Source organism: Mustela erminea, chromosome 2, assembly GCF_009829155.1.
Source record: "Mustela erminea isolate mMusErm1 chromosome 2, mMusErm1.Pri, whole genome shotgun sequence".
NCBI classification, from domain to species: Eukaryota; Metazoa; Chordata; class Mammalia; order Carnivora; family Mustelidae; genus Mustela; species Mustela erminea.
Genome location: NC_045615.1, coordinates 110,641,121 through 110,663,110, shown reverse-complemented (window position 1 = coordinate 110,663,110; position 21,990 = coordinate 110,641,121). Strand labels below are relative to the sequence as shown.

At 46.1% G+C, this 21,990-nt stretch overlaps 1 protein-coding gene across 2 annotated transcripts in view; it reads left to right on the top strand.

The window, feature by feature from the left end:
- FAM184B (family with sequence similarity 184 member B) overlaps positions 1 to 21,990 on the top strand; it is a 165,437-nt gene that overhangs the window by 134,940 nt on the left and 8,507 nt on the right. The window contains exons 9-13 of one of the 2 annotated variants that reach the window (XM_032333958.1): positions 2,604 to 2,733; positions 3,435 to 3,647; positions 15,792 to 15,945; positions 18,714 to 18,892; positions 21,449 to 21,621. In XM_032333958.1, the coding sequence (XP_032189849.1) occupies positions 2,604 to 2,733; positions 3,435 to 3,647; positions 15,792 to 15,945; positions 18,714 to 18,892; positions 21,449 to 21,621 (849 nt within the window). The remainder of the gene's footprint in view (positions 1 to 2,603; positions 2,734 to 3,434; positions 3,648 to 15,791; positions 15,946 to 18,713; positions 18,893 to 21,448; positions 21,622 to 21,990) is intronic. The other variant, XM_032333960.1, reaches the window with a different exon arrangement.

The window sequence follows — 21,990 nt, the reverse complement described above, 5'->3', positions numbered from 1 at the left end:
AAGAAGAACCTTGAAGAGTCAAGTTGGAGGACTCGGGCTACCTGATTTCAAGACATTAGGAAGCTAGAATAATGCAGACGGTGTGGTATCAATATATAAATAACAAACTGATCAATGAAAAATAATGGAGTGTCCAGAAATAGACCCAACAAAAGATGTTGGATTCATTTTTGTTAAAAGTGCCAAGGCAATTCAATGGAGATAGGATGATTTTTTTCATCAAATGGTGGTGTAACTGAATCAACATATGAAAAAAAATGAACTTCAACCCTAACTTCACCCCATGTACAATAACTAACTCTAAATATATAATGTAAAACAATAAAGCATAGGAAAACCTCTTTGCAATTTGGGGGTGCATGGTAATTTTTTAGGACATGAAAGCAATAATCATCCAAGAAAAAAGTTGACAAATTGATCTTCATCAAAATTTAAATTTCTGCTAATTAAAAAATACTATTAAGAAAATGAATAAACAAATCACAGGCTGGAAAAAGCTATCCAGTCTGCATCCAGAGTATATAAAGAATTGCTATAAGCCAATAATAGAAAAGACAAATATAGTTTTAAATGGACAAAATGCTTGAACACACTTGCAAATAAAGAATGGCACATAAGGACATGAATATGCACTTCACATCAGAGTCAGCAGGGAAATGCAACTTAAAATTACAGTAAGATACCATTTCACACTCCCTGGAATGGCTAAAATTAAAAGTACTGAAGACACAAAATGTTGACTATAATGTGGAGTAACTGAAACTCTCATACGTTGCTGGTTGGAGCATAGCATGGGGCAGTACCTCAGAAAACCGTTTGATGATTTTGTAAAAAGTTAAGCACACACTGGGGCACCTGGGTGGCACAGTATGACTCTTGGTTTTGGCTCAGGATGTGATCTCACTGTCGTGATATTGAGCCCTGCACTGAGCTCCGTGCTTAGTGTGGAGTCCGGTTGAGTCTCTCTCTCCTTCTCTCTTTGCCCCTCCCCTCCAACAGCACGTGCTCTTAATCTCTCTCTCTCTCTCTCTCTCTCTGTCTCTCTCTCTCTCTCTCTCTCAATAAATAAATAAATCTTTTTTTTAATTAAGCATAAGAAGAAAACACCACTGACATTCCAGCAAACTCTGCAGAGATGCCTACTGCGTGGCATCCTTTTACATCACTACACAGGATAAATGCTTAAAATCCCCATCTCAACCAGTTATATTTGAATTTCTCACCTGGTTCAGAAGTTCAGCTCTAGGTAAGGGAAGGTGTTCTCCAAATAGATCCATGAGCATCTGTGCTAGAATACAGAAGAAACCACTGTAGCTTTAAGCCAGCATCTTCTCATTCATGCTCTATCCATAAAAACCTGTGTGCTACCCTGCAGTGTGTCCCTGGGACAGCCAGTCAAAGACATGAGCCTACTTTGAAAAGTGTCAAGTACTGTATTCAAGTAAAGTATTATTATTTCACTATTTTTTTCATCTGCAGGAAGTATTGTGAAATTAGACCAGAGAGGCCTCTTTTTTTTAATTATTTAATTTCTTTTCAGTGTAACAGAATTCATTGTTTATGCACCACACCCAGTGCTCCATGCAATACGTGCCCTCTCTAATACCCACCACCTGGTTCCCCCAACCTCCCACCCCCCACCCCTTCAAAACCCTCAGATCGTTTTTCAGAGTCCATAGTCTCTCATGGTTCATCTCCCCCTCCAATTTCCCCCAACTCCCTTCTCCTCTCCATCTCCCCATGTCCTCCATGTTATTTGTTATGCTCCACAAATAAGTGAAATCATATGATAATTGACTCTCTCTGCTTGACTTATTTCACTCAGCATAATCTCTTCCAGTCCTGTCCATGTTGATACAAAAGTTGGGTATTCATCCTTTCTGATGGAGGCATAATACTCCATAGTGTATATGGACCACATCTTCCTTATCCATTCGTCCATTGAAGGGCATCTTGGTTCTTTCCACAGTTTGGCGACTGTGGCTATTGCTGCTATAAACATTGGGGTACAGATGGCCCTTCTTTTCACTACATCTGTATCTCTGGAGTAAATACCCAGTAGTGCAATTGCAGGGTCATAGGGAAGCTCTATTTTTAATTCAGAGAGGCCTCTTTTTCAGAGCCCCAAGGACTAACTAAGCCCCCATAACCAACGCCAAGCTCTCAGCATTTTTGCTTGTTTGTTTGTTTTTAAACATTTTATTTGTTTATTTGACAGAGATCACAAGTAGGCAGAGAGGCAGGCAGAGAGAATAAGGAAGCAGGCTCCCCGCCGAGCAGAGAGCCACATTCGGGGCTTGATCCCAGGACCCTGGGATCATGACCTGAGCTGAAGGCAGAGGCTTAACGCACTGAGCCACCCAGGTGCCCCTCTCAGTCGTTTTAACAGCCAGTCATTAAGCACCCACTGAAACCTTTGGGCTCCAGCTGAATCCTAATTGTGCAGTAACACTTAGAACTGTGTGCCAGGTTACATTCTTAAATCCAAGGAAGATACTTCTCACCCCGCTCCCTGCCATGGAAACTCCCTTCTCCCAGTCCCAGGTGGTCATGTCATTCCCAGCCCTGGATCTTTTGTGATTTGCACCTCTCTGTCTTCAAAGGATTGACGTGCCCCTTAAGGAGGGAAGTGACCTGCAACCTCCACTGCACTCTTTGCTGAAGGAGAAGGCGCCAGAAATCCAGCGTCTACAGGAGGAGTGGCAAAGCCAGAAGGCTAGATTGCAGGCGCAGGTAGGACAGCCATGGTGGGGAGATGCCCTCCTGCTGGTGGAACCCCACCTCCTTCTCCTCCTTCCAGACAATGTTGGAAATACATACAGAACCTGATTCATGTCTGGGCTGGGAGGGCATTCCAGGTCAGGACAAGGTGGGATTCTTGGTTCTCTGTATTCATTCATTTATTTAATAACTCCTGTGGCCCATGAGCACCTCCTATGAGCTAGGAACCTTCTAGAAACTTGGGGTACATTAGTGAACAAACCCAGGCAAAGTCCTGCATTACAGCACTTGTATTATAGCAGAGGAAGTGGGAACAGACCCCAAATACCAGACATAAGAAAGAAATAAAGCACATAGCATATTAGAGGATGATCCGATTTTAGGAAAAAGGAAAAACAGAACAAGGTCAAAAGGATTGAGAAGCTGTCTGGTCATAGGGGAGTGGGTGTAATACTCAAGGGAGTTATCAGGGAAGGCTTTCTTGGCCTTCTGCCCTTCTGACCTGATATTTGTGGCTCTAGCTGAGAAGCCTCCAGAAGACTGGCCATCACAGGTTTTTCAAGGTTACAGCACTCCCCTTCAGAGTTCCCTCAGAGAGAGGAGGTTCAGCTGGGTTGAGATGTCCAGTGCACTTACTTGTTTTCAAGCCCCTCAGGAAGGGAAGGGGAAGGGAGAGGGCACAGCCTGAGGGCAGGATGCCATGGGGGGGGCAGGTCTCCCAGATGCAGCAGGCTCTGGAGCAGTGCGCCAGCACCTACAGGGAGGACCTGCAGGAGCTCAAGCAACTCTCCGACCACGAAAGGGAGAAGCTGCAGCACGAGCTCCAGGAGACCATTCAGCAGAACCAGGCCGTGAAAGCCCAGCTGGAGGCCTCCCACCAGCGAGCCCTGCGCACGCTTGAGAAGGCCAAAAATCAAGAACTCAAGGTAAGGGGGAGAATTAGGAAATCCACTTGCCATGGAATCATCTGTCATGTGCTAGACGGGGTGCATTTTGTACATGATCTCTAATCCCTACGTGAATCTTCCAGGGTCACTATTATCGCATTTCCTTCTTCCAGTTGAGGAAAAAGGCTCAGAGGGATTCAGTAAGTTGTTCAGGGTCACACAGCTAGGATGTGGCCATGCGAGGATTCACACTTAGGTCTGTTTGGCTACTTGTACTGCGTATCCCTATTTCTATGTGACCTTGATAACATAAGAACAGCTTTATGACTTGGGCAATGTTGTGCGCCATGCATGCTGGGGGGTCGGACTTGCATGGGAGACAAAAACAGAGAGGGCAAGTTGGAAAGTTGGAACAAGCAGGTCAAGTGCACCATGATGAGTAATCCAGCAGGAGCACGTTTCGTCTACCTTCTACTTTCCCAGAAGGCCTTTGCTCCTGCTCCCTCAGGAGCTGGGGCTCCCACTATGACTGTCACAACAGACTGTCTTCCCCAGTTATAGCATCTTTATGCTCTATCTAATGACTTCCTTATACCATCAGATCTGCCACCTGAACCTGCGTGGGGCCGAGAAACATCTGTGTCTGTTCAGACCCTGAATCTCTTCCTACTTCAGGATAGCTCCTTAGAAAAGTCTCTCACTGAATTACAGTTTCAAGTTTAATTTCCCCTTCTATACACTGGGGGTATTGAAATCCACCTCTTTGAGATGTCCATGAATAAGTGGAAAAAATGGATTTCTGGTTTTAAGGTGACAGAATAAATGCTTTTGAATCCTTTCTTATTGGAAACTGTCCAGGAAACAATAAGGAAACACAAAGCCAAAGCATACTCCTATTCCAGATAAAGCAAGAGACATCTGTGCCCTTGAGCCCCGCTACATGAGAACAGGACAGAAATGAGGAAATAGCTTGTGGCCTCACAGAGCGGAGAAGCTCAAGCCAAAGTACCTGCAGAGAGAGGATGAGAATCAAGCTGATCCCATGACAGAGCTCAGAAGTGCTCAGGAATTGATAATTGTTATATATAACAGCAGTTATAACAGAGGCAAGAATGAGATGAGGAATATGACTGACATAGAATGTCACATTCCCAGCTTCGCCAGCACAAGCAAGCAATTAGCTCTCCCTTATTTAAAGACAAGAGATGGGGTTGGGGAAAATCCCTGGATAAACTGAGCCAGAGAGACTCTGAATTAGGAAATATGATTCACAGGGGCTGGGATGAAGCTTGGGTCTGAGAATAGGTTCAGGTGAAAATCTGTATACTGAGCTATTCGTTGGACCACTGCCACCTCTCTGTGGTCCCCAGAAGTGCATTCTCCTGTTCAGCTCTAGAAGTCAAGCATCTAGAACTTAAATACTCCCTAAGTATGAGACTAGAGAATGTTCTCTGGGGAAATTAAACCATCCTAGAGAAAAGACCTAGAGTCTCACATTTGTGGACTTCCAGTAAAATTACTAGTTGGCCATCTGGTCATCCTCTAAAGGAGCCCAGCACCCCACAGACCCTCTTCCAAGTAGCTCCATCTCAGCGTTCCATCTTTAATAAGAAAGCACAGCAATTACTAAACTTTTTAGGGAAGCCTCTAACATGGACGTTGGAGTCCAAAATAACCGGGAGGAGAAGGAACAGACTCAGAAGAAATGGCTAATGCAGTCAGCAGAAAGAAAAAAAAAAGCTTCGATGAGTATTGATCTCCTCAAAATTAAAAGGTGATGTTTGCATCTGTGAAAGAACAACATGCTATTTGTAAAGGAGGGGCAATTAGGTTAAGGAAGAGTTCTTTAGATAAAAAGCATGATCACAGGATTTCTAAAAGTCAGGAAATGAGTTGAAATGGAAAAAATGAAGAAACCTTCCAGAAACCAGAAGAAAAAAAAAAAACGCACAACAGTGAAATGGGTGGTTGGAGAGAAGGAACACAAAGTGTAGAGACACAACTGGGAGGCTCATATATAACAATTGGGATTCCAGAAAGAGATAAAGGAGGGGAAAGTATTTTCTTTGTTTTTTTAAATTTATTTTTATTAATTGTTTTTATTAAGATATAATGTATTTTTTGCCCCAGGGATACAGGACTGTGAATCATCAAACTTACACACTTCATAGCACTCACCATAGCACATACCCTCCCCACCCCGTCCATAACCCAACCACCCTCTCCTTACCCCCCCCCACCCCCAGAAACCCTCAGTTTGTTTTGTGAGATTAAGAGTCTCTTATGGTTTCTCTCCCTCCCAATCCCATCTTGTTTAATTTTTTCCTTCCTTACCTCCCAAACCCCCCACTCTGCCTCTCAAACTCCTCATATCAGGGAGAGCATATGATAATTGTCTTTCTCTAATTGACTTATTTCACTCAGCATAATACCCTCTAGTTCCATTCACGTCATGACAAATGGCAAGATTCCATTTCCTTTGATGGCTGCATAGTATTCCGTTGTGTATATATACCACATCTTCTTTATCCATTCATCTGTTGATGGACATCTAGGTTCTTTCCATAGCTTGGCTGTTGTGGACATTGCTGCTAAGAACATTCGGGTGCATGTGCCCCTTTGGATCATTACATTTGTATCTTTAGGGTAAATACACAGGAGTGTGATTGCTGGGTCTTAGGGTAGCTCTATTTTCAAGTTTTTGAGGAAACTCCATGCTGTTTTCCAGAATGGTTGCACCAGCTTACATTCCCACCAACAGTGTAGGAGGGTTCCCCTTTCTCCACATTCTCTTCAACATCTATCATTTCCTGACTTAACTTTAGCCATTCTGACTGGTATGAGGTAGTATCTCATTGTGGTTTTGATTTGTATTTCCCTGATGCCAAGTGATGTTGAGGACTTTTTCATGTGTCTTCTGGATGTCTTCTTTGTAGAATGTCTATTTGTTTCCTCTGCCCATTTCTTGATTGGATTATTTGTTCTTCGGGTGTTGAGTTTGAGAAGTTCTTCATAGATTTTGGAATCTACTCCTTTATTTGATATGTTATTTGTGAATATCTTCTCCTATTCTGTTAGTTGTTTTTTTGGTTTTGTGTACTGTTTCCTTTGCTGTGCAAAAGCTTCTGATCTTGATGAAGTCCCAAAAGTTCATTTTTGCCCTTGCTACCCTTGCCTTTGGTGAGGTTTCTAGGAAGAAGTTGCTGTAGCTGAGGTCAAAGAGGTTGCTGCTTGTGTTCTCCTCAAGGATTTTGAAGGATTCCTTTCTCACATTGAGGTCTTTCTTCTGTTTTGAGTCTATTTTTGTGTATGATATAAGGAAATGGTCCAGTTTCATTTTTCTGCATGTGGCCGTCCAATATTCCTAACACCATTTGTTGAAGAGACTGTCTTTTTTCCACTGGACATTCTTTCCTCCTTTGTTGAAGATTAGTTGACCATAGAGTTGAGGGTTTATTTCTGGGCTCTCTACTCTGTTCCTTTGATCTATGTGTCTGTTTTTGTGTCACTACCATACTGTCTTGAGGATTACAGCTTTGTAACAGAGCTTGAAGTCTGGAATTGTGATGCCACCAACTTTGGCTTTCTTTGTCAATATTCCTCTGGCTATTCAGGGTCTTTTCTGGCTCCATATAAATTTTAGGATTATCTGTTCCATTTCTTTGAAAAAAATTGATGGTATTTTGATAGGGATTGCATTAAATGTGTACATTGCTTTAGGTAGCATGGATATTTTCACAGTATTTGTTCTTCCAATCCATGAGCATGGAAAGTTTTTCCATTTCTTTGTGTCTTCCTCAGTTTCTTTCATGAGTACTTTATAGTTTTCTGAGTACAGATTCTTTGCCTCTCTGGTTAGGTTTATTCCTAGGTATCTTATGGTTTTAGGTGCAATTATAAATGGGATCGACTCCTTAATTTGTCTTTCTTCTGTTTTGCTGTTGGTGTAAAGAAATGCAACTGATTTCTGTGCATTGATTTTACATCCTGACACTTTACTGAATTCCTGTATGAGTTCTAGCAGTTTTGGAGTGGAGTCTTTTTGGGTTTTCCACGTAAAGTATCATATCATCTGCAAAGAGTGATAGTTTGACTTCTTTGCTGATTTAGATGTCTTTTATTTCTTTTTGTGGTCTGATTGCTGAGGCTAGGACTTCTAGTACTATGTTGAATAGCAGTGGTGATAGTGGACATCCTTGCCATGTTCCTGACCTTAGGGGAAAAGATCTCAGTTTTTCTCCATTGAGAATGATATTTGCTGTGGGTTTTTCATAGATGGCTTTGATGATATTGAGGTATGCACCCTCTATGCCTACACTGTGAAGAATTTTGATCAAGAAAGGATGGTGTACTTTGTCAAATGCTTTTTCAGCATCTATTGAGAATATCATATGATTCTTGTTCTTTCTTTTATTAATGTATTGTATCACATTGATTGATTTGTGGATGTTGAACCAACCTTGCAGCCCTGGAATAAACCCACTTGGTCGTGGTGAATAATTCTTTTTATGTGATGTTGGATCCTATTGGCTAGTATTTTGGTGAGGATTTTCACATCTGTGTTCATCAAGGCTATTTTTCTGTAATTTTCTCCTTTTTGATGGGATCCTTGTCTGGTTTTGGGATCAAGGTAATGCTGGCCTCATAAAATGAGTTTGGAAGTTTCCCTTCCATTTCTGTTTTTTGGAACAATTTCAGGAGAATAGGTATTAATTCTTCTTAAAATGTTTGGTAGAATTCCCCTGGGAAGCTGTCTGGCCCTTGGCTCTTGTTTGTTGGGAGAGTTTTGATGACTGCTTTAATCTCCTTACTGGTTGTGGGTCTGTTCAGGTTTTCTGTTTCTTCCTGTTTCAGTTTGGTAGTTTGTACATTTTTAGGAATGCATTTCTTCCAGATTGTCAAATTTGCTGTCCTATAGTTGCCCATAATATGTTCTTATAATTGTTTGTATTTCTTAGGTGCTGATTGTGATCTCTCCTCTTTCATTCATGATTTTATTTATTTGGATCCTTTCTCTTTTCTACTGTTCTTTTGGTTTCTATTTCATTGATTTCTGCTCTTTATGATTTCTCTTCTCCTGTTGGGTTTAGGCTTTCTTTGCTGTTCTTTCTCCAGCTCCTTTAGGTGTAGGATTAAGTTGTGTACTTGAGACCTTTCTTGTTTCTTGAGAAAGGCTTGTATTCCTATATACTTTCCTCTCAGGACTGCCTTTTGTTGTGCCCCACAGATTTTGAGGAGTTGTGTTTTCATTTTCATTTGTTTCCATGAATTTTTTCAATTCTTTTTTATTTTCCTGGTTGACCCATTTATTCTTTAGTAGGATGCTCTTTAGCCTCCATGTATTTGAGTTCTTTCCAACTTTAGAAAGGGAAAGTATTTTCAAAGAAATAATGAAATCCTTAGAACCACAGGAGAAAGACCTCTACCAAGGCTCATCTTGAAATTTCAGGACACCAGGGAAACAGAAGAAATCCCAAAAGCTCCCAGTGAGGAAAAGTGATTCCAGACACAAATTATTTGAATCAGAATGTCATGGGAGGGTGCCTGGGTGGCTCAGTGAATTAAGCCGCTGCCTTCAGCTCAGGTCATGATCTCAGGGTCCTGGGATCGAGTCCCGCATCGGGCTCTCTGCTCAGCAGGGAGCCTGCTTCCTCCTCTTTCTCTCTGCCTGCCTCTCTGCCTGTGATCTCTCTCTGTCAAATAAATAAATAAAATCTTTAAAAAAAAAAAAAAGAATGTCATGGGACATCTCACAGGCAGCAAAACAGTATATTAGGAGCCAATGCATAATTCTGAAATTCCATATTAATAACTGTAATGAGAGACTATGGACTCTGAAAAACAATCTGAGGGTTTTGAAGGGGCGGGGGATGGGAGGTCGGGGTACCAGGTGGTGGGTATTATAGAGGGCACGGATTGCATGGAGCACTGGGTGTGGTGCAAAAATAATGAATACTGTTATGCTGAAAATAAAAAATAAATTTAAAAAAAGAATTGAATACAAATATCGACAGGCATGTAAAATATTAGGGAATTTGCCTTCTGTTCTCAATTTTCTGCCTCTCACCTCCCAATTCACTCTTCCCTGTCTGCCCTGCAGTAATGACCCAAGATTCCTGAAGCATTTCTCCTTCACATGGAGCGTCATATTAAGCTTTGTCAGTAGAGGGCACTGGAGACACCTTGTAGGAGGAGAGAGGCTTCTTCTCTTCCTGGTTCTGGTGGCTGTGTTTTTGCTTTGTCTCTGGCTTCACTTGCTCATTGAAGAGCGACATGGCTGTGTGAGGACATCTGGTGCTCCTCTGCCCCAGTAAGCTTACAGTGACCTCACAGACCTGGCCTGGGCCGAGTGACTGCTTTCCTGGAAGGAAGGCAGTCCTTACACCAGCATAGCTTACTCTGACTCTCCCTGTAATCCCCCCCACCCCACTGGCCACTGTTTCCTGTAGCCCAGAGATTTGTTTTCTGTGAGCCTCCTGTGACAAATACCATCATCTGCTCTGGCCCTCAGACCTGCATGGGCACCCCTATTCTCTCGGAAAATCACCCACCTGTGGCTCTTCTGTATTATGGTGGGTTGTTCCTGCTCGACCAGTGACTGGACCAACAGTGGCCTGGATAGCCAGTGATCTTCTCCACCAGTGAGCTACCACCATACCTTCTCCAACAAGGTCTGGATCCCAAACTGGGGAAGGATTCCCCCCTTCTAAGTTGTCCTTATCTTTGGTACTCTCTCCCAGCCTCAGGACACCCTGGAGTTCTCTTTGTATCTCTAGAGTTACTCACCTGTGATAGCACAGTAATTTTTTATATTGAGCTCCTACTTAAATTACTGTGTGGTTTCTGTCTCCTGTTGGACCCAGGCTGCTATGTCTTCCACTGCTTTTCCTTAGGAAGTTCCTTGAAAAATGCCCCACCCAAAGGAGGGAGCAAGCCAAGGATTCCAGAATAAAATGGATCTAGGATAGAGGAATGCAGGGTAGGAGAAGAAGGAAAAGGAAGGAGCCCAGCTATGCCACTGGCCCTGGCCGAGACAACAGCTCAGTCCCAGCTGGAGCAAGAGGACTGAGGTCTCAGAAGAGCAACTCTAGGGGAAAATAAAACTACTGGATTTTCTGATCCATTTGCCCATGTAGAAAGTTGCATTGAAAGTCTCTAACACACACACAAATGTTTTACAAAGCTTTTAGATGTTGTAGGAAGACTTAGCCAAATATTTAAAGAAAGCTAAGCAAATTTTTTAAAAATGCAGCAAGTTATCAATGCAAGGAAAAACAATAAGTTGTGCAGGTAGGCATTAATCATAATAGTTTTACTTGGGAGTGAACTGTATGTACTCATAATAACAAAAGTGTTGAATATATTCCACTATATTAAAAAAATAAATAATGATATGTGAGGAATGAAAGGGGGAGACTGTATGAGACCTAAAATCCTCATCTATCCAAATGCAAAGACAATTCCTAGTCTCAAAAATAACCAAGACAGAGCAGAATGGAGATTCTAGCCTGTTAATTGTGGCAAATACCTAAAGAAACAACTGGAAGAGTTGTCAGAGGCTTCCTCCAGAGAACAGAGTGCAGAGAGAGGAAAAAGGAGGGTTTTCCTTTCTTTTAATACTCTTTAGCCCTTTATACTATATGCATGCATTGTCCTGATAAAAATATACAATAAGCCTTTAAAAAAAGAAAAAAGAAATGAAATAATGCATGTGGACTGTTTGGTTTCTAATAGGTGTTAAAAAAAAATGTGAGTTCTCTTCTTTTATTCTTTTAAATCTTTTTCCAATTTGACTTGCAATTTACAACAGCTCCAGTTGATGAGATGCCAGGTTGCGAGGTGGTGGGCAACGCTGGCCTTTGTGTTCTCCTAAGCTTTACCTATCCAGGCTGTAGACTTAGCTCCCAGGGGAAGCTGGGGATTGTGGCTCACCAGTGGGAGTGGTGGTCCAGGGCTCTCCTGGATGGAAGGAAGGAACCTGTGAGCTCTGGCCACCTCAGCTCTGCCCATACCACCCCCCCCCCCATACCTTGCAGATCTCAGCTCTAGCCCCTGAAGACCCTACAGATTCACAGGGTCCTTGTTGCTGGCTCAAGTCCGATGATTCCAAAGTGACACCAAAGAATCAAGTTCCAATTCTAATTTAAAATACCCGATATATAGTCATTCCTTGTACGGGATCGTGAGGAGGAGTGGGATGCATGGGTTCAAATCTTGGGTCTGCCACTTGTAAGGTGTGGGCTCAGGCAATCTCTCAGTTTCTTTGTGTCTCAAGTTCCTCATTTATAAAATAATAACTACTAGTAGACTGTTGAGAGAACCAAAGAGATAACACATGTAAAGTACTTAGAACCATACGAGGCTGAGTAAGAGCTTGTCTTTGTCCATTCAGGTTGCTGTAACAGAACACCACGGACTGAGCCGCTTGGAAACATAAAAATTAATTCCCCGCTGTTCATTCTGGAGGCTACAAGTACAAGACCAAAGCACCAGCTGGTCTGGTGTCTGTTGAGAGTTCACTCCATAGTTCATAGACAGCCACCTGACTATAACCTCACGAGGGAGAAAGGGTAGGGGAGCTTTTGTGAATCTCCTTTATAAGAGCACTGATTCATGAGGGCTTCACTCTCCTTACCTCATTAACCCCCAAAAGCCCCACTTCTGATGCCATGCCATGGGGGATCAGTTTTCAACCTATGACTTAGGGGCGTGGGAGGGGGGTTGGGCAGAAACATCCAGTCCATAGCAGAGCTCCATTTTTAAAGATTGGCTGTTACTGCTCACTCGTTGACCCTGAATTATTTATAGAACAGCTTCCACCACCTACTGCCACGCTGTGCTCTGCAGGCATCAGGATGATTAATACACTCTTGGCTTTTTGGACCACACCTCCAGGGGGAAAGGCAACCACAGGCTGCTGTAGTTCAGTGGGTCAGAGCCAGGGGACAGTTGGGAAGCACAGGGAAAGGAGACTTTACCCAGGATGGGGATGGAGAGTGTGTTACTATGATTTCTAAAAAGAAATCTTATTTGGTATTAGTCTCATTTCTGACACACTGCTCCTAAAACTCTTGGAAATTCCTAAGCAAGGAGAGCAGCCAAACTGTCTTTTGTTACGTTAATGAGATAGCTTGGGGACCCCACTGAGGGTGAGAGGGCTGATTGCCAGGGGAACCCACCTTAGGATTTGAGGGTTGGAACTTTCAGTCCCACCCCTGACCTCTGGGGAGAGGGGAAAGGCAGGAGATGGACTCAGTCACCAGTGGCCAATGATTTAATTAATCATGTCTATGTAACAAAGCCTCTCAGAAACCCTAAAGCAGAGAGGGGGCTCAGAGAGCTTACAGGTGGGCCAACACCGCCACATACCATAAGGGTGACATGCCCCAATTTCATGGGGAAAAAAAGATCCTGTGATCTCTTCCTACATATCTCTTCATCTGGCTATTGATTCATATCCTTTACTATCCTTTGTCACAAATCGATAACCTAGTAAATAAACAGGTTTCCTGAGTTCTATGAGCCACTCTAACAAATTAATTGAGGGGTCGTGGGACCGCTGATTTATAGCCCGCTGGTCAGGAGCACAGGTAATGACCTAGTCTTCCAGCTGGCATCTAAGACTCAGGACGGTCTGATGGGACTGAGCTCTCACCCTGTGGGATGCTCTCTCTCTCCAGGCAGAGAGTGTCAGGACTGAGTTGACTCACAGGACACTGTCCTCCGTGGGTGTTCAGCATTGCTTGTTGGTGTTGGGAACCCACTGGTCCTCCCCCCACCCCCCGCCCCTTCCTGCCCCCACACAAACACCTGCATTGTGACTGGTGTCATTACCTTTGAAGATAGGGTGAACATGGGCCTTTTAGGAGGCTTTAAAACAACCACAACACAAGCAGAGTAAACCTCCCATAGGTTTACGGGAGTCATTCACCAGGGGAGAGTGGTTTGATGTAAACTCTGAGTGTTCAACTTTGCATAGTTCTCACCATGGAAGGCTGCTGAGCAAAAAAGCAGGCAGTGCTGATCGAAACACTGTGCTGTTCCTGGGGGACAGAGAGGCTGGATCATGGAGTGAGAGAGTTTGGCCCCATCTGCTGTAAAACCTTAGCCTGGGCCTTTTCATTCCCATTTCCCTTGGGATAAAAATGTCACCAACTGCTTCTCTGAGCCTGGTAGCAAGTACAAGAGGAAGAAATACTGGAGAGTCTGAAAAGGAGGAGACTCTTATGTCTTATGAAATAAACCCAGCACCGTTTGACTGAGTTTCCCAGAGGAGGAGTAAAACGGATTCCCAATTTCAGGGGGCAGCAGAGCCAAAGGTGCCGCTGTGCTCAGTTAGCTCCCTGGGGCTCTGGGGGTGGGGGGTTCGGTGTTCTGAACTGGAGCCTCCCATCTTTGGTGAAACCCCATTTCTCATTGTTTCCAAAGGCTGCACGGGAAGTGCGGAGGGCCTGAGCTCAGGACCCTGCTGCCCAGGGGTGACTGTCCTGTCCCACCTTTACCTGTCTTCAGTCAGCTCACTTCCCTACAGCTGGCTGGCACAAAGGAGGGAGACGATGCTTCCTGCATCTTTCCTGCATGACCTTGGGAAAACTAGTTCATCTCTCCCAGCCTCGACTTTCTCTTTTAAAAGATGGGCTATGTCTTTTTTAAATTTTTTATTTATTTGTATTATTTATTTATTCTATTTTATTGAGAGAGTGTGTGTGCATGCACACGGGGTGGGAGGTGCGGGACAGGGGAAGGTCCAGAGAGAGAGAGGGAGAGAGAGAATCCTAAGCAGAACCCTCACACTGAGCACAGAACCCAACTCCCGGCTTGATCTCACAGCCCCGAGATCATGACCTTAGCAGAAATCAAGAGTCAAACACTTAGCCCACTGAGCCACCCAGGTGGCCCAAGATAAGCTGTGTCTTAATTGGAACTCTCTGTTGCAACCCCCACCCCCGAAACTGTATTAGTTTCCTATTGCTGCTATCACAAATACCACAAACTTGGTGGCTGACCACATCACAGATTTATTATCTGACAGCTCTGGAGGTCAGAGGTCCTAAATTCAAGGTGTCAAGGTGTTGGCAGGACTGTGTTCCTTCTAAAAGCTCAAGGGATGGATCTGTTTTCTTGCCTTTTCTGGCTTCTGGAGGCTGCCTGTGTTCCCTTGGCTCCTGGCCCCTTCCTGCATCATCCAAGTCAGCAGCGTAGCATGTAACATCTTCAAATACCCCTCTCTTCCTCTCTCTCTCCCCAGCACCCTCCCTGCTCCTGCTCCCCTCCACCACTGCTTCCTTCTTCCATCAGCACCTCTCCTCTGACTGGCTGTCCTGCTTCCTTCCTATAAGGACCTCTGTGACTACATTAAGCCTGCCCAGATAATTTGGGATAAGCTCTCATTTCAGGATCCTTAACTTATTCACACCCGTAAAACTCCTTTTACCAAGGAAAGTAATATATTCACAAGTTCCAGGGATCCCCACGTGGATATCTTGGGGACCATTATTATTTTGACTCCCAGAAACCAACTTGAGCTAGCTTAGGAGTGGAGAGATTGCTATTAAAGTTTACAAAGCTACTCATAGAAACAGCTTTGGGTGTTTGATATATGAGAGACTTTCAATAAATGAATGTCACATAAAAGGATGACTGACTGAACGAAATAATCATAAATGAAGTAAAAGAAGAATAACAAGTGAACCCGAGGGCAGAGACACAGCCAGTTCTGGGGACCAGACTAGACCAGAGACTGCAAAGACTATAAAGACCCCTCCCTCTGTCATTCCTGCCCTCCTCTTCACAGACAACTCTTTCCACCTCCCTGGTCCTGGGACAGGTGTAAGATGGTCACCCCCCTCCTGAGTGTGTTAAATCTGGAGCCAACTAGTCTGTGTCTGTCTGTTACTTGTGCTCTCTCTCCCTGGCCTCCTAACCCCAAATTCCCAATAACTGGCTCAACTTGGAACAGGCGCCCACTCTGGCCTAATCAGCTATGGTTTGGAGTTAGGTTCACATGGTATAAAATGGCTGCTGTGGCCAAGCCATCACCAACATCTCGGGTCGTTCTCAGTAGCCCAATAAGCCCTCCACCGAGGAGTGGTGAATTCTCAGTGCGCCCTGGTGCATAGGAGGAACTTGGCAGAGGAGACAGGTCCCCACTCCGTGCCCACTTTATCCCACTTTCATCCACAGGCTACAGAGGAGCGCTTGAAGAAGGAATCCAGCCACAGCCTCCAGATCCAGCACCAGGCACACCGACTGGAGCTCCAGGCCTTGGAAGAAAAGGCCCAGCAGAAGCTCCAGGGGGAGCTGGAGAGGATGCAGACTCAACAGGCTCTGCTGTTAGGTATACAGTCCGCTGCCCCTGGAAGGGTCTAGCTACCTGGCAGGGTCCACACATTGGGACCAGGGGCAAGATGGGGCCCCCATGTTTGGAGGCACACAGGCCGGGGTGACTTTCCGGGTTCTGCCTCCAACTAGCTGGGAGACCTGGGGTAGGGGTGGGGGGGTCACTGTCAGTCTCAGTTTCCTTTTCTGGAAAATGGAGTCACCATTGTCCCTACCCATAGGGACGGTGTGTGGATGTGATGATATTAAATAGAAAGTGCCTAGCATATGACAGGAGCCTCGTGACTGTTCCAGCTGTCCGAAAGCAAGGCGTCCTGTGAAACATTCCCTAAATCAAAATGGCGAAAAGCAAAGAAGCAATTAGCATTCATTTAAATGAACACTCTGGAGCGTTCCCAGACCCCCAAAGTCACCTGTCTTAGGCTTTCCTGATACGACAGGACACATGTTGCGAAGGGATGCGCAGAGTAGCTGGAGACAAGTCCAGACGCTCACAGACCCAGCGCCGGGCGCCGAGATGCTGGGCGTGACTCCCGGGGAAGGCGCTGGGGGGCGCCCCTCTCGCGGCCCGAGGTGCGCGCTGCTTCCGGACCACTCGCTGCCAAACCAGCCAAGAATGTTGTTTTCTCTTTTCGCCTTTTTATGTAAAAATGAAATTCTTCGGATTTCTCTAGATTAGGTAGAAGAGGTTCTAAAATCAAAGTGGTGTTAGGCGAACCTTGGAAAAGCGGAGGCATCCGTATTATCATCACCATCATCATTATTCAATATAAGCCACATCCCTGAGCCTTCGTGACACGTTCATGGGGTCGCCTCAACCTCGCATTTCCATTCTGAAGTTTTCCGCAAATCTGGGGGACTTACGCCTCCAGGCTCCTGCCCTATGCCTGCCCCCACATCATCCTCGGCTGGAAACTCACCTCCTCTTCCGACATCCAAAACCAGTCACGCGGAGCATTCTGGAAGTTACCAGAAGCAGTAAAGATCTGTGGAGCCAGATTGTTTGGGCTTGAAGTCCAGCTCCAACACTCACAAGCTACCTGACTTTGGGCAAGTTACGTAACTGTTCTGTGCCTCAGTTGCTCATCTGTGAAATGGGAATAATAACAACATCCAGCTGGTATGCAGCGAATGCTAGCCACATGTTCACTGGTCTCATTACTGAATATTCCCACATTGCATGGCTGGCCCCGGAAGCCTCTTTCTGTTTTTGTAGATCATCTTTTCCCTCATTTTCTCCTTTATTCTCATCTTCCATCTCACTCTTAAGAGCAAGACAAATGCCTCTCCTTATTTCATGCCTAGCACTAAAGACCACATTGGCCTTATTAAATATATATTTTTTTCAGACCCAGGCAGGATTCTCCTTAAGAGAATTTTGGGAAAGAGCATTTTCTTTACCTCCATAAGTGATTATCATCTACCTGCTGCTTGTTGAGCTTTTTCATTAGACAGTGTGTCCTGCAGGCTGTACGTCAGCACATCAGCTCTGCCCATTTCTGGAGGAAGTGACATGGGAGAGAGAGAGAGTCCCATTGAGTCCCCAGTTAACATCCAAGTGGGAAATGCTAGAGTTGGCATCATCTAAGGAAGATGGATTACACAAGATAAAACCCAGGCGGTACCATGTGTCTCAGATACTAGACAAGATTCAGATCATGTTGAACACCCCTGGTGATTCCAGCACCCAACAGCAGCTGTCCCTACTGCCACTTCCCTTGTCCCTCTGATCCCACAGCAGCCTGGTCCTGTCCTGGACAAAAGATTCAGGAGAGAGCCTGGGTACGTGCTAGGATTCTCAACATAGCCCCAGGAAGAAGGGGCTCTATGAACTCTCTTAGGACAATAGAAAGTCGTTGGCTTTGTGGGTGCTGTGGGGGGAGGGGGCTATCATGACAGGATTATTAAATTAGACATCTCCGGTCCCAGTTACGGTGATTCCACTGTCTGTGTGAAACACGTTTGACCTGCAGTGTAGTTCAGTGTGTGAGGGGTAAGGGAGTGTCCATCAGATTACCTGAGCCACTGGGGTGGGGACCCGGCCATGCTGGATGGACAGGTGGATGGGTAGAAGGACGGAAGGGCAGGTGGCTGTGTGGATGGATGAATGGATGGTGAGATGGGCTGATGGACAGATGGATAGGTGGGTGTGTAGAGAGGTAGAGTGGATGGACAGATGGATGGATAGATGGGTGGAGGGAGGGAGGGAGCAGGGGAGGGAAGGGAATATATTGCAGAAGAGGGAAGGGTAATAAATGAAACCACTCTAGTTATGCTTTACTAAAGGGTTTTATTGAACATATTTTTGTGATAAAGGATTTCAAAATACTGAGTTGGGTTTGGGCTTTTTAAAGAAAATAGGCTATAGAAATCACTATTAAAATCCTAGTGGGGAGGAAAGATAAATCAAGTAAATTTTTCAACATATCATCAGAATAACTAAGCTTTGCTATGTTTAATATACTATAACTTTCAGAGAAGCTTAGTAAGTTTATGGGAAATCTTTTTGCTACAGACACATTTTTATAATACCATTAATTTCCACTCTAAACATCACTTGTTTATTTTACCAACATATGTTGAGCATGTGCTCTGTACTAAGACATCTAAGCCTACAGGGTATCTCATGGCTTATGGAATTTTTGGAACAATGTTTCAACAATCCTTTGCAGCAACAAAAATAGAGCCCCAAAAAGTTCCTAACAGAAAAGGAAAATATCAAACTTACTAGCACTTGAAAATGATCTTGGCTTTAAAAAGTAATAGCTCTTCCTTCTCTAGAGTCCCTCAAGCAGGAGCTGTCAGAGCAGCGGGATGCCTGCTCCGAGCACCAGAAGGACCTGGAGGCACTGCAGGCTGAGCTGAGGTCTCTGGGCAGCTTGGGCAGGCGTCAGGCGGTCGCCCAGTGTCCAGGGGACAGCGAGGACCACACCGTCCCTGCTGAGGTCAGCACCCCATTCTGCCCACTCTGCACCCCTCTTGCAGTGACATCAGGGCTTCAGGGAGAAAGTCATAACGGAGAGGCTCCAGGGGGTCATCATTCACTTCTGGAATGGGGAAGACGCTTCTTCTACAGTCCTGGGAGATCCTAGGTGGGTCTGCAGCCTCCCATTTTGAAAAGCAAAAAACAAGTTTTAAGCGCTGTGTGTCATTTTAAATTCAGACACAGTAGCATTTTAGAGTAGCATTGCTACATGGGCCCTAGAATCAGCCAGTCGGGGTTACCCCTTCAGATCTGCAGAGGATGTCTCAGAATGCCGCCTCAGACAGTCTCCCTGCCTTAACCTCCCTGCTTCCACCAATGGGAGCTGCCTTTTTGTCACCGAGGTTCAACACCAACTCTCCTTGAACTTCCTTGTCAGACTTGGCCCCTCAGCCCCTTCCTTGTACATCCATATTCCCACCTGGCCAGCAGGGCAGTGACATCCTAACAGCCCAGACTCTCTCCCCTGCAGCCCACCGTGTACCATACGGTGACAGGTATGCAACTATATAAAGCTTCAGTGACTCCCTCCCGCTATCAGAACGACTTCCAGATGCCTGGCGAGGAAAAGCCTTCACCCACTGGCCACACTTCTTACCTTCAGTCATATCTCCCTCTGCTCTAAACTTGGGCTCAGTATCGTGCCCCTGGGCCTTTGCATGTGCCCAATCCCTGCTTGGGACGCCTTCCTCCCTCCTCAGTGCTCAGCTCACGCTCTGGGCCAGGGGTCTCCCCTCTGATCTGAGTATATGTGCTATCAAGGTGAGGCTCTGGGGACCTCCCTTCCACACCTGCGGCCTCACCCTTCTCTGAGCTCACCCAGCGCCTCCTGTTATAGTCCTGCTGCCCTCGTGTCTACTGTATGACCCAATTGGGCAACCGTCATATATATCCTGAATATTCTTTATGGTTGTTTTCAACCGGACCAGAAGTCTTTTGAGAACCAGGCCGGTCTGCCTCATTTCATCTCCAGCCCCACTCTCTGCATGGGAGCACCACCAAGTCTGTGGGTACAGAAGATTAGTTGGTGTCCCAGCCCCGCTGGAGGTCCCGGGAGTTTGGGGATTCTTCACTCAAGATATTGTCAGTACTGAGCACCTGAAGATGATTTGTGTTTAATGAAGAATATTAAATGATGAATCACAGGGAGCTCTGCCCAGTCAGTAAAGTGTAGCAGAGGGAAGACAGATCATGTTCCAGTAAGTGTTCTAGATCTGTTGGAGCCAGCCATATGTATGGAAGGGGGCAGGGGAATTGTGGGATTGTGACGTCTATGATGACAGCCTCCCTGGTGCCGTGGATAGAACCCCGGGATCACTGGGTGGATGAGATGATACCTGGCTGCCACCAGGGGCCCTCCCTCACCTTCACCTCATTGGAGGGAAGCTCTGAACCCTCTGGGAGGAACAGCAAGGCCCCAGAGGAAAACTCACACAGAGAAGAAATATGGGCGTATTAGCAAGGAGGAACAGCCCCAGGCAGCAGAACCGAAAGAGGGAAGGGACGGGTACCCCATACAAGGATGCATCCTTAAGTTGGCCCCCACTGCAGGTAAGTGGTATCCCACCTGCTGGCATCTTCTGAGGAGCTCTGTGAAATAATTAACCTCTCTGTCTGAACTAGGGACAGACAGGGATGCATTTATTCATCAGGCTCTCGCATTAGTCAAGGGTGGTCCCACAGGACCTTAACCAAGCTCCTCCAGGCTTTACGTATCTGAGTGCCTGGTGCCCAGGAGCCCATGAGTGTCATGCACACGCAAGCCGCAAGGCAGGAAGCAGGAGGTGTAAGGCGTGGCCCACAGATGCTCCCTGTGCCAAGCTGCTCCGTCCTCCTGCGAAATGAGCAAATGCAGAAGCCTTCAGGCACGTTTGAGCGGCCTTGAAAACCCTAGCATTCACTAAGCAGGAGTTAACTCTGATGCCATTGAATTTGGACATAGATCTTCGAATTTCTATCTGAACCACAGGCATTCAGGCGCCATTTAGCAAGCATTTATTTGGCACCTACTGGATGCCAGCCACGGAGCAGGCGCCAGAGGACTAGAAAACTGGAAGGGAGATGGTGCCTTCTCGGGACCGCTCCCGGGCTAGCTGAGGAAACCACAGCGCGCTGCCCTGTGATCTCTCCACAGGCAGGATTCGGATTCAGTGATGGCAGAGAGTAGAAAGGACAGGAGAGGAGAAAACTGGTCGCTTCTTCCCCGAAGCAGTGGTGTTTCGGTAGGGAGGGCTCTCTGGGCAGAGAGAAGGCAAGGAGGTCTGAAAAACGGGCGGAGTGGTTGGCTGGTGATTTAAGCCACGTTCTTGGCTGACCGGCCTTATTAAGCTTCGTGAGGGCCGGATGTGGCCAGCTCTCAAAGCGGGAAAAGCTGGAGCCTGGCTGCGAGCTCCCGAATCCCGAGCAGGAGGCTGGGCGGAGCCCTGGTTCCGGCTTTGCGCGGCTCGTCTGGGGCCCTCTGCGTCTCGTCCGCCTTGGCGCCCCCTGAAAACACCTCTCCCGGGTCCTTTCTCCCCAGGACGGGGGCGGCCTGGGCCAGGCCCGCTCTCCGCAGGGCGCCGCCGAGCCTGGTCCGAGCGAGGCGTGCGCCCTCTGGGAGGAGAACTCGCAGCTCAAGGACGCCGTGCAGCGGCTGCGGGCCGAGGTGGAGCAGCATCAGCAGGAGGCGCTGCAGCTCCGCGACCAGCGCAGGTGGGTCTCCAGGCCGGGGAGCTCCCCGCCCGCCCTAGCTCCTACCGCTGCTCCTTGGCGAACCTCTGAGATCTAAGGCTTCCCGTCTCACCATCTCCGCAAAGGAGAGACTCCCTAATGCGAGCACGTCACTGATGTTACTCCGGACCCATGAAAAGTACTAGTGCTTTCGGTTCAACACTGCAGAAGATTTGCCCTGGAATAGAAAAGGGAATCCTACTTCCCTACAAACAAGGAATTTATGGAATCAGACCTGACCATACCAAAAGCATCTTCAAAACCAGCCTTAGGGAGACAGGGCGATGGAATAGTTCAAACGGTGCTGGGCGCTCTTTAACTAGCTGTGTAAGCTCCTGAGAGTCAGCTAAC